The following is a 13,336-nucleotide window of genomic DNA, read 5'->3' as shown; positions in this document are numbered from 1 at the left end:
TTCCAACTTCCTTTTCGCTCCCGAGCATGTCTTTTACCTTTACAACATAACATATAATAGATTAAGTATCTTTTTTCCTAAAATGAGCATAAAAATGGCTAAAAATATTAGGATATATATATATATATATATATATATATATATATATATATATATATATATATATATATATATATGCACATATCCACTTCTCATTAAACGATGAGAAATTATTCGGAGTCATTTTTGTCACCAATATCATTTTATTAATCCTACATAGCAATACTTTAGGAGTTATCTTAACTATTAAAGAAATACCAGAAACATATTTCACAAGAAAGTAGATTTAGGAGAATTATTGTTGAGAATTACTCACCTTGGGTGTAGACTTCATGTTGAATGTCTTCTTCTAATTTGGCTCTCTTTGGTCCTACAAATTCATCAAATTAACATCTCAATATAATCCATCAAAGTGTAATTCTTTCATTCAAACTTTACAATCCATCATTTACTCACTACTTCATGGTTGATTGATACATGCATCACAACTATGATAAAGTCAACAACAATATTTCATCATCATAATCATATGTCTAAGGTAATTTCAGAGTTTCATGTTATCTATCTAATTGCTATCAAACATCGACACATTATCATTAAAATCTCCATGTGTTAGAAACCCTTACCCATCTAAAATTTAATGTAACATCCCAAATTTTTTAACCAAATTTTACTTTAAAAATCAGAAGTAAAACAAACTAAAACCAATTTCATAATTAGTTTAGGAAAAAATTCGATCAAATTAAAACCATGAATCATGTCAAATGTATATCAAGGTTGTGGAAAACAAAAACATACCCATCAAATATGAATACATTCAAGTCGTGCCCTTCCTTTTGTCATTGGACCAACCTGAAAAACATTTAATTGTAAAGGGTAAGCATAAAACTTAATGAGTTTCGAAAATACTACATATTCCATTACACATAAAATGCATACCACATAATGACTCATGACCTCACATCATTCCACCATATTCACAATCTTACACTGTTCCGTCAGACATATAGTCTTACATTGTTTCATCCACACTTGAAGACTCATGACCTGATGTTGATCCGTCCAACTCATAATCTCATATTGTTCTATCAACATACCATCCAATTCATAAGAACGAATCATACAACCAAAAAATCAATGTTATAAATGCTATAATAGTATAATCATACATATATACTCTAACAGTACTATCACAATCTACCACAAGGGTACATAATGTCACACGTATTGTACTAAGAAAACTAACCTGAATTTGAGAGCTAAAAATCACACACTCACATCCTTGAAGGAATTAGATACACAAACAATCTAGATCAAACAAAGGTCAATCCTTAGTCTAGTATTTAAGTCCAACTACGTTTGACCAAAAGTCAACCTGGTTAAAAAGTCAACGGTCAATTGGTCAAAGTCAATGGTCAACGTATTGCAACGAAACTCCTGATTGCATCGCAGTCACTATGCGACAAAATAGTTACGAACCCACTTTAATTATTGTGCATCGACTCTTCCTTGGTCCCATCGTGCTTTTCGATGAACAATCCTTTTTCCCATTAAGTACCAAGGCTCATATTTTCCAAAAATACCTAGAAATACGGTCTTAACGGATAAAATTTTCAACTTTATCCATTTTCATGCCTCTAACGCCACCAACTGTAAACCTAGGTCTAAAATGGGTCTAAAATGACACAATCTTCATACATGGTTCAAATGGAAAGATAAGCATGCAATCAAAACACCACAATGGGTCTAGAAGATCAACCAAAACCACCTTTGGACCTAGAGTTTTCCAAACTCCATAGGAATCATTACAAAAGGGACTAAACAAGCTAAAAACCTAGATCTAGTATTTAAAAGCCTTAAATGTTGGAACTTGAAGACTTACAAAGCTTGAGGAGGTTATTAGAAGGTAGATAATCTCTGGAGTTTGCTTCACTTGACACAAAATAGCAATCAACTTCTTTAAATCCCACTCTAAGTAACCAAAATCTAAGAGAGCAAGGTATGAAACCTATGGCTTCTCTATGAGGGTGAAGGCTAATAATGAGAGCAAACCCTAGAAGTTAGCTTCTTTAAATAGGACCCAAATCCTGAAACTAGGGTTTTTGTACAAATAACGATGTCACACTTGACCATCACTTACTTCACGTCGTGGCTAAGGGTTAAGCTTCATGTCATGATTAAAGCTTGGCCGCGTCGCAAAGTTGCTCCCTATAAAACTTATCCTTTCTTAATTACTTGAAATTACATAAATTGGTATAAAACATAACTGGAAAGTAGGCATTACATTTAATCGTTTAACATGATGATATCGTAGATGCTTAGAGTAAGTATGTATATCATTTGGAGATGAATCCATTTTCACAATAGGCTTTTGCTCATAAATTTGTGAAATTTGCACCGTAACACTCTCTATACTATTTCTACATGTTTATCCCCTGGAAATATCTACCCTTAAATCCCAAGTAAAAATGGTCAATAATGTGAACAACATGTGCGGTCCATGCAAGGACTCACTTAGTCCATACAAAAGCCAACTCAAGTGTCATCCGAATCTGTGTAGTCAATTAGGTTGTATGGGAAATCAACAAGGGGTCACTTGTACCCCATATACTACAAGTTTGTCCCATTTGGCCTATTTTTCTTCACCCAAGTTATATGCATAAACACACAAAATAATCTTCCAACAACACTCAGTGTATGCTACATGATTGTTTTTAACAATCTAAGCAACGTATAACATTGCTTAGTAAAAGGTAGATTTTATTGATTATGGGTTTGTTGACGATGATGAATGATATGGAGAAGATTAGACCTATTTTGGTTGGATTTTATGGGTCAAGTTGATCATTTTATTTTGATTAAGCCTTAACAACAAACTTGTAATAAACCATATGAATTGATTAAAACCATTAGTCTAAAAGGCTTGTCATGTGGCGCCAAGGCTCGTATGTAGCGGCACACCTCAACAAACGATACTTTGATTAACAAAATTGATTGTTTAAATTACGGATTAAAATATGTTTTGGGCTCTTCATAACTCTTAAATCTTACCTTACCGCCTTGTCATATTTTCACTTAAAACCTTAACAAAAGGGTTATACTATATTGGTATGGTGTTGTAGTATGTTTCTCAACCTAACTGGTTGAGAATTCAACAATAATACTTTTTAGAAGTAGAATAAAGATGATGTATGTAGTTGCTATTTAAAAAAAAAAAAAAAAAAAAAAAAAAAAAAAAAAAAAACTTATTTGGGACTAATTTCATCTATCCTTCATTACACGAACCCAAACATCTCACATAGCTTTTTTAATGCCATATAACTTTCTTATCTACAATGCTTCTCAAACATTTTGTCGATTTTTAATAAAATTAATGAACATAAATAATTAACTTTAGACCAAATTAATGAAAACGAAAATCATGATTTGACAAAAAAGAAAGAACATTAAGATCTCGATTGTTATTCGCACTTCATGTTTGGAATCTCGAATCCAATATTGGAGCGATGAAGGAAAATAAAACATGAAGATCAACAAATACATTATTCCAACGAGTTTAGTCCCTCCTTTCAATGATTATCATCGTCTAAAAACTCAGGATCCTTGGGCTTCGGCACTGGGCTACGAATGACATCATCAGCATCAAATGCCCGATCTGCTCTCATACTTGTTGCCAACATCGATAAACCACTTAGCATTCTACCACTCTTTGTCTTCTTGTTAACGTCATGGACGCCGGAACCCTCTTTAGCCTTAAGCATCGCCGCCTCTTTCCGTCGCTTATACCTTTTCCATGCCGCCTGTATAAAACACGCCGCCCAAGTCCTCCACTGATGCGAATGAACCCTAAAAGTATGTCTCAATTTCTTGCTATGAAGCTTTCGGAACTGTGTAGCGACAAATTTCAAATCTTTTGAAGTAAGAGCAAAAGCTTCCACCTCAGATATGGCGGTGACTGTTCGTGTGGATAACGGGATGATAACTTTCGGACGTGGGTCCAGCGACCATGTAAGCAGTTCCTCGCCGCAAAAGTCTCCCGGACCGATCTCGCACTGGTTCAAGAAACCCGACCGGCCGCCGCCAGTGGTGTAGGAATCTAAACGACCTCGCATTATAAACAACATCTCGTTCGTTGGATCGTCTTCTCGAAGTAAACAAGTCCCTGGTGTGCATATCACAGGTTTTAATCTCTCACATATCGCATCCACTGTTCGTTCATCCATTTGATCAAATAAAGGGACCTGTTTAAGAAACATAATCAACCATTGGAGCTGAAAATAATGAACAGATCAAAGAATTAACTCGGAACTGGGGACTCACCCGTCTGACTAACTCAGCACAAACATAACGTTTGACGTCTCTTCGGAGATCTAATGGAAGGGCTCGAAGAATCTCTTCTTCATCAACCCCACGAGTTGTAATCCATTTGTAAAGATCATGTCTGCGTACACGTTCTCTCATTTCGAGTGGCAGGTGTCTGTGGTGCATCCATTGTTCAGTATCCATTCGTTTCACCCTGTACTCCTCTAATCGTTTAGTTCTTGACTCCAGGTATTGCTGCTCTCAAAACAACATAAAGTTCGTTAATTGTTACCCAAATTGTTTAAAAAAGTCAGAAAAGAAACTCGACTTACTTGCATGTTTCCAATCAGCAACGCGAAAAGCACCAACCCGGTGATCCCGATGAGTATGCAAAAGTGTGTTTCTGCTATAAATGGACTCGCTTGAAGTTCTTGCCCTGCTGAACTGCAAAACTCAAACAAATAAATTGTTCAAAAAAACGGCTTTTTGGTATACGGGTTTTCAAGATTTTGGTTTTGAAGGTTTACCTTAAACCTCGGAGGCCCCACCAGAGACAATATGAGTACTTCTTAAAGAAATTTGCAGAAGCAATATTGTAGTTCACTGAATCTTCAACCAATCCGTACTGAAAGTTGTCAGCATCTGCACATATAAGGGACACATTGCTCGTTGGGAACCATGCTACTCGAGGAGGGAGATTAACATTAACACAGTCGAAATATCTATGTTTGCATTCGGTTTCTTTATCACATATTTCCACCCAACATAACCCTTGTCTTTCAATGGCTAAAAGATACCACATTGCTCCGATAACCTAATTCACAATATTACAATCAAGATTTTGAATCTTATAACCTTAATATATTTGAAAAAAAAAAAGAAATAGGAAAGATTTGATAGATGAATTACATGAGCAGCCAACATGAAAAGAACGAGATTGTAAGCAGCCCCGACCCAAGCTACATTAGCCACGAGTCCAGCTTGCTTTGATATATGAGACCCTAATCTAAATGTAAGACAAAGCCTTAGAATAAACTGAATCATGATAAAGTATAGGACGCTTGTTTTTGTACTCATCATCTCGGTTTTGTCGACAATGTGGAACCAAGTCATCACCTGAAATATATATGAAGATTAACTTTTTAGTTAGAAGTAAATGACAGAAACATATATAGTGTCATAGAGACATATAAAACTAACTGTATTCAAGAATACCTGTGGTACAGGAAGTGTGGCCAAGAGGTCGAGCCAAAATTCACCTCGTAGATACTTCTGAGAAATACTTGAAGTATCAAGAATGAGCTCTCCTCTTCCAAGTAAGCGGGAAGAAGGTGCCACGTAAGCTGTACGAAACCGAACGTAAATCTTGATTGCGTAAAAGATATCAACAATTGTACGTATGATAGTGAGGGATATCTTGAGGGTAACATCTTCATCTAGACACATTCCATCTTTGATTATAGGCAAGTAAAAGAAGAGAGGGTCTACAGCAAGTGAAACAAGAGCTGCAATTAGAAAGAGTTGGTTCCATTGATTCAAAGTTGATCCTCGAGGATCAAGAATTGTGTTTTTGGTTTTTGCATAATCTTCTGAGAACACTCTTGAAAGCTTTTTTGTAAATTTTGTATCATCTTTCTTCAAGGGTGGAGTATTTGGCTCTGGGGTTTCCACATCAGCATCAAATCTGGCAGAAAAAAGAACATCAAATATATGAACGTGAACATATGACATCAATCGTGTTTAAGAGAAAGATTCAATTTTATAACCTGATATATCGTCTAGAGCTAGACATTGTGTTCGAATAACACAAATGGCTGAGATCTGAACTTTATTTGCTATGGACTGTAAATGATATGTATTTTATAGAGAAGATGAAGAAAAGATAGATGGAGAGAATTAAGGGTATATTACGGTAATTGGCAATTTGTGCCGATTAAATGAAAAAGTTTTGAGAGCTCAATTTTATTTCTAGCATGGAAAGTGATCTGATAAAAGACTTTTGAGTTCTCATTTTTGTCTGTTGTTCTTTTCAACTGTTAAACTTGCTAGAGTACAAGAAGAAGAATTTATAGAATTATATTTATAGATACAAACCAAGATATCATTTGACTATGAAAGTCTGATCCACTATTTTTGCTTGGATCAGGAACATTTTTGAAACACGGCACCAAAATTTTAACATCGGGCAAAATTATTTTCAAGAAATCATTTGTTTATTAGCCAAATTGGTGACACTGTAATACTAAAATGATGATAGGCAAATAGATATATTAATTGTGGAGTTTCCTGAGTATTCTTTATGACAGATGAAACACAACAGGGGATTTAATGAAAGAGTCTCATCACAATCAAGAACAAGTATTTTCTAATTTTGTAGCCAAATGGCTTTTGGAATCTTCAGATTCTAAGTCATCCTATTGACCAAAGACAAAGGACAATGTGAGGATACTACACATAAGAATGAAACTTTTATCCATTTTCATAAGACAAAGTTCCAAAATCCAACACTTAATAGTGTTTGATCAATCGCCCTTTTCCGGTTGAAGCCATAATTGTTGTCCATACAAACAGTGGCGTAGTCAGGATTTTATTTTATGATAGGCCAAAAAAATTACAATATATAAACGAGATATGGGATCTAAAGTTTTGAATTAGGGTATGCCAAATAATTTATAAAGTATGAGCGAGATATGGGATCTGAAGTTTTGAATGAGATGAATTAATTCCTTTTATTTAGCAGAAATATCACACACACATACACACACACACACACACATATATATATATATATATATATATATATATATATATATATATATATATACATATATATATATATATATATATATATATATATATAGAGAGAGAGAGAGAGAGAGAGGTTGGTTCAATTGAGAAAATAAAAAATGTTGAGAATGAGAGAATCATTCTCAGCCACTCATTTAATCTAAGCATAAAAAGACACGGTGGCAAACTTGTAAATATGTTAATAACCTTCAATCTCAAATACGTAACTATAGAGAATTCGATAACAGTTCGTTCATCATCAAAATTTCTCCTCCAACCTTCAACAATCATCCAGTGTTAATCAATCATCGATATTCGTGGTTGGGAGGTTCGTCGTTCAAGACAGATTCGCAACCCAAATTCATCAATTTCATTGATTTCTTTGTTGAATACTCCGAATGTTCGTAGCTTGCAAGCATTTGTTAGAGTTCATAACGGATTTGGAACTGGAATTTCCTAGATTCACAAACGAAATCAGTTGGAATCGGAATTTCTTCGTTGTTCATGAAATTGGAATCGGAGTTCTGGACTCGCAGTCACAGTCGACATTGAAGGACTCAGAATCGGTACTCACAGGTTCCCAATCGGATTTTCGGAAATCAAAATCAAAATGAGAAATCGATCAGACATAGGATGTCGCATCTGAAGTCGAAATCGGAAGTATATGATGATTTTGGAATTGATAACTTGATGTTTTTAACATTTTTAAAATAGTTAACTTGTATGCACTTCAACTGTTTGATGAAATGCATAAACTAAATTACCACGTTATATTCACATATGAATATGTTTTCTCACCTGAATCAGTATATGATTATTAAAAAGACAAAACAAATATGCAATTCTGTATATTATTCATATGTGAATAACATATAAAAATTATATATATTTGTCAAAATACCTTCTAATATTCATAAGTGAATATATTCACAAATGAATATACCTTGTAATATTCATATGTGAATATACTGTGTAATATTCATAAGTGAATATATCATCTAATATTCACAAGTGAATATACTATGTAATATTCGCATGTGATATACCATGTAATACTATGTAATATTCACATATGAAATATCATTTAATATTCATAAGTGAATATACCATCTAATATTCACAAGTAAATATATTATGTTAATATTCACAAGTGAATACATCGTCCAATATTTAAATATGAATATACTATGTTTATTATATGCTATATTCATATATGAATGATACTTAAATTGTAAAAAAAATAAATCATACTTTTTATTCATAAGTGAATAACGAATGTACTGTAATAAAACCTTATGCATTTTTATTCACTTATGAATAACGATAGCTGAAAATATAAAAAAAATAATTTTTTTATTTTATCTTAAAACTATATCAATATGGATGTCTATTTGTAGAGAATAAAAAATCATGAATTTTGGTATATTTAAAATCATTTTTTGATAAAAATAGCTTCTAAAAATTAAAAAAAACGAAAAAAACTATGTTTTTGTATATTTTAAGGTAATGATTAGCATAGTTTAAGGAAATATGTTTTGTTGGAAAACACATGTCTATTCATTTCCCATTTCCGCTGGTACGACGGAGGCTTTTGCGGTAAAAATAAATGAGTGGCTGAGAATGATTCCCCCATTCCCAACCTTTTTTTTTCTCAATTTAACCCTCCATATATATATATATATATATATATATATATATATATATATATATATATATATATATATATATATATATATAAATTTGAACTTTTGTGGGGTGGGCCAAGGCCCACCTTTGCCTCTATGTGGCTACGCCACTACATACAAACATCACCCAACACCTTCATGTTTTCCCGAACTCTTCGGTTAACAAGCTTTTCTTGACATCTATAAAGTAATGGTATCTCTAGTTCTCTACCTTAAATTAAAGAATTAACAAAGTTTGTGCACCTTTCACCAATAGAACACAAAAGAATCATTACCGTTTGTTATTCTTACATATTCATGTCCACAACCTATTATTGCCGCACATGCCAAGGTGCTCCATCTCTCATCTTGTAGGTACAAAACACCTTCATGTAACACTCGTTTTAGGTATAAATTAATTTATGAATGTTGAACTTTCATTTTTAGGTGGCCACGGCGTGGTTGAGATTCACCACAGCGTGACAATGTTTTTAGGGGAAATTTCATTTATGTCCTTATAAACTTTGAATATTACTTCAATATCCTTATAAATTTTAATATTACGTGTATATCCCTCTAAAACTATAAAAATTATATAAATATCTGAAATCAATTTTTAACTAGAATTATATCATATTTATTAAGAATATTATATAAAATTCAAAATTACATATAAGGTTACCAAAATACCCCTTTTTAAATTATCTCATCAAATTAAAGGAGTATCTCTGAAGTCCTCTACGTCATTACTTCACCGTTACCTCACCTTCTTCTCGCGGACGACCATGACCAGTAAGTTTACAGTGTCGGCGTTCGTGTCATGTACATTGAAATAGGATGACGATCCGACAACGAACCAGATGAACTAGAAGAGAATCGTAATCAAACTACAATAAATCTCAATGAAACTTACTCTTTTGGTGCAAAGATCTCGAATTGGGATGAAGAAAGAAGTCTCTGGCTCAGTCAAAATCAAGGTTTCCCTGATTTCGTTAATGGTAAAGCTCGAATCTTTGTTGTTGTTGGGTCCCCACCAAGACCTTGTGATAAGAATATTGGTGATTATTATTTGTTGAAATCATTTAAGAGCTTGCTGGTTATTGGGCGAAGTTGCCATTGATTCGTAGGTTTATGCTTTCTCACCTGAAGTCGAGTGGAATTGGTGGATGGAAAGTGATGCATTCTCATAAGTATCCTCTTTGAAATTTTGTTATCCAAATACAAATATCATAACATGGTCATCCATGGCTATCCATATTTATTATTTAATCGAAAATCATGGATCGCTCTCAATAATGGTACCTTTTTGTTTAGAAATTGGCAATGGTCTTTGGTTTGTTGAATGACTGGGCACCAATGGGGCCAATAGGGTCTTTGGTTTGTTTAGAAATTGGAAATGGTCTTTGGTTTGCTGAATTAAATGACCCGCCACGGCGTGGTCGGTGTCACGACGTGGCAGTTGTTTTTGGAGAAAACCCAAATCGTTGGGCTTTGGGTCCTATTTAAAGGACATTATGGCTAGGGTTTTGTGATCATTCAACCTCCATCACCCTCCCAAGATCAGAAACCCTAACCCTAGCCTCCATTGCATTTGTGAACTCATTTTGGTATTTATGGTGGCCTTTGAAGGAGAAGGAAGTTTTTGGTGTGAAGGTTCACCTTGCAAGGGATTTGATGTGATTTGGGTTATCGTTGACCAGTTAACCAAGAGTGCCTACTTTCTTACCATTCGGGAGAATTCTTCAGCCGAGAAGTTGGCTAACGTGTATGTGCGCGAGATTGTTTCTCCCCACGGTATACCACTTTCTATCTTATCTGACCACGATGTTCAGCTTACTTCTCAGTTTTGGCAGAAGTTTCATGAGGAGATGGGTACGAGGCCAGAGTGAGTTGACCATTTAGAACCTCGAGGATATACTGAGGGATTGTGTCATTGATTTTGGTGGGAGTTGGGACTCCTACCTTCCCCAAGTTGAGTTTTCATACAACAACAACTATCATTCTAGTATTGGTGCACCGCCTTTCGAGCTTCTCTTTGGAAGGAAGTGTCGTACGCTTGCATGATGGGGGAGGTCAGTCATAGGGTCATGGGGAAGATTGGGGTAGTTATCCTGATGACAGATCTCATCCAGTGGTTAAGGCATAGATTGTAGACGGCCTAGAACCGACATAAGAGTTATACCGACAGGAGACAATCCGAGTTAGATTTCCAGGTCAGGGATATGGTTTTACTAAAGGTATCACCCTAGAAAGGTGTTATACATTTCAGGAAGAGGGGCAAGTTGGTTCCTCAGTTTATTGGATCGTTCCAAGTATGGCCAGAGTAGGCAAGGTAGCCTATCGATTTGATCTGCCTGAGGAGCTTAGTCAAATTCACAGCACCTTCCATGTTTCTCAGCTTCGGAAGTGTGTGGTTGACAATTCGGTGGTGATTCCTTTGGATGATATTCAGGTCGATGAACGCTTGAATTATGTGGAGATACAGGTGGAGATTATAGACAGGAAGAAGTAGGCCTTACGAAACAAAGTTGGTACCTTTCGTCAAGGTACAGTGGCAACATCGGAAGGGTACCATGTAACGCCCGTAGATCCCGGCTAGTCAATTTAGAGATAATAGGGGTCGAAAACGACTTTTCGACAAAATATTATTTAGAATAAATAATCTTAACCAAGTTGTATAATATGTCTCAAGGTTTCCGTACATATAAAGAACGCCGAAATCCGAGTTATAACGAAGAAGTTATAGTCCGTCGAAGTTTCGCTGCAAAACCGGCACGGCACCGGGAGACGTAAATAGTGAATTTACGATAGAGGACTTTTTAGCATTAGTGATATAAACAAAAGTTGTAGTATATGTTAAACCGAGAACATACAAAAAAATAACGCCCAAATCTGACTTCGTATGAGGAAGTTATGATTTTTCTAAGATTTGGCATAGCAGTGCACGACCCGAAACTCGAATTTTAGTTCGAGTGGTTTTTGGCTTACGCAACCTTATTGAGAGTTGAATATCTCATTAATAGGAACTCAACGGTAAAAAGACAGACGAAAACGGAGTCCGTATGAAGGATTTACGAATTCTTCGTGGTCATTTAACAGTCTAATATCATCCTACTGTTAAATTTAAGATCGGTCGAGAATTAGCCGATGGAGTCTAAATCAAAGTTGTAGATCTTGTTTTTACCTACGCGTGGAAAAACGAACGTCGAAAACGGAGCTCGTATGCGAAAGTTACGGGGTTTAGAAGTCGGTAGGGTGCTGCTGCAAAAGGGGTGACGTGGCTGAATATGGGCCAAGGCTTTCTCCCCAAGGCAAGCCACCAGAAGGTGACATGTGGCATGGACTCAACGAGTAGGAGGACCTACTCGACGAGTAGAGTAGGATTTCAGCCTATAAATAGAGGTGTCGGGTTCCCTCATTCTTCACACCATTCCAACTTCTTCTCTCTCTCTCTCTAAACTCTCTCTCTCTAGCCCCCAAAACCCCCCCTAAAGTCTAGGTAAACCCCCTAGCAGCCGAAGGAAGCCCCAAGGCTCCTGAAGCCTCGAGAAAAGAGCTTTTCGGTTCGGAAACGCTGCTCCAAGCGAAGCCCGGTTTTCTATAAAACCCGATGTAAGTGAGCTACGCCTATGCAATTTTTAATATAGCTTTTAAATAATTATAGTAACATTATTAGGACCTTAAAATAATTATTTGGGCTATTATTATGAGTTATATAGAGCGTTTTTTAACGCTTATATAATAATAATAATAGCTAGACTATTAATTAGTCGCGGTTAACGTTAGACTAAACCCAAGTGGTATTGATACTAGGTTTTGTCAAGGGAAAATTGTTTTGAGATAACGAAGCACTGTCTGAGTTCAGAATCACCACCTTAACAGGTGAGTGCATAGTTACTTTCATCTTACACATAGATATGAAGTATTTTATATAAATTACGTGCTATGTGTGCATTTTATCTGTATACTTGCTATCTATGCTGGATGAACGATTTTATACAAGTTTTATATGATTTAAACTGTATATGTATTTATATCTACATAATATGTTGGGTAAAACATGGGTAGAGCAAATATGAGTTGGATGATGAGTTGAGAGGTGATATAGACCATGAGGTAAGGGTGAGAGGTGGACGATGTGAGAAGCCTTTTTTCCCAAATGATGTCCCCGTCATCTAGCAGAGTATGGATGACAACCACAGACTATTCTAGACAGTCCAGTGGAACACTAGCAGGCTCGCAACCTGTAGGTGTTGTGAACGATGTGTTCACCCGGTGTACTCTAAACCCTGGCGATCATGCAGACTTGGTGCCTAAACCTTGGCGATCATGCAGACTTGGTGCCAAAACCCTGGCGACTATGGGGACTTAGTGCCTGTTGTATAAACCCTGGCGACTATGCAGACTTAGTGCCTAAACCCTGGCGACTATGCGGACTTAGTGCCTGTTGTATAAATCCTGGCGACTATGCAGACTTAGTGCCTAAACCCCGGTGACGATGAACTTCGTGCCGATTCCTTAGGATGATCCTTAGGAATGAATGA

General features: G+C 35.7%; 1 protein-coding gene across 1 annotated transcript; it reads right to left on the bottom strand.

Annotated features, from left to right (window-relative positions):
- Positions 1–3,608: 3,608 nt before the first annotated feature.
- Positions 3,609–6,133, bottom strand: LOC145120507 (protein CNGC15b-like). The gene is made up of 7 exons (XM_079056315.1): positions 6,108–6,133; positions 5,557–6,025; positions 5,251–5,457; positions 4,869–5,155; positions 4,674–4,785; positions 4,360–4,596; positions 3,609–4,280 (listed from the first exon to the last, which is right to left on the bottom strand). Exons 1-7 carry the CDS (start codon positions 6,131–6,133, stop codon positions 3,609–3,611), a joined length of 2,010 nt encoding a protein of 669 aa, XP_078912441.1.
- Between the last annotated feature and the right edge of the window lie 7,203 nt (positions 6,134–13,336).

Source organism: Lactuca virosa, chromosome 6, assembly GCF_052849685.1.
Source record: "Lactuca virosa cultivar CGN04683 chromosome 6, Lactuca_virosa_CGN04683_v6, whole genome shotgun sequence".
Classification (NCBI taxonomy): domain Eukaryota; kingdom Viridiplantae; phylum Streptophyta; class Magnoliopsida; order Asterales; family Asteraceae; genus Lactuca; species Lactuca virosa.
The sequence above is the reverse complement of the archived record's forward strand: the minus strand, read 5'-3'. Positions and strand labels throughout refer to the sequence as shown.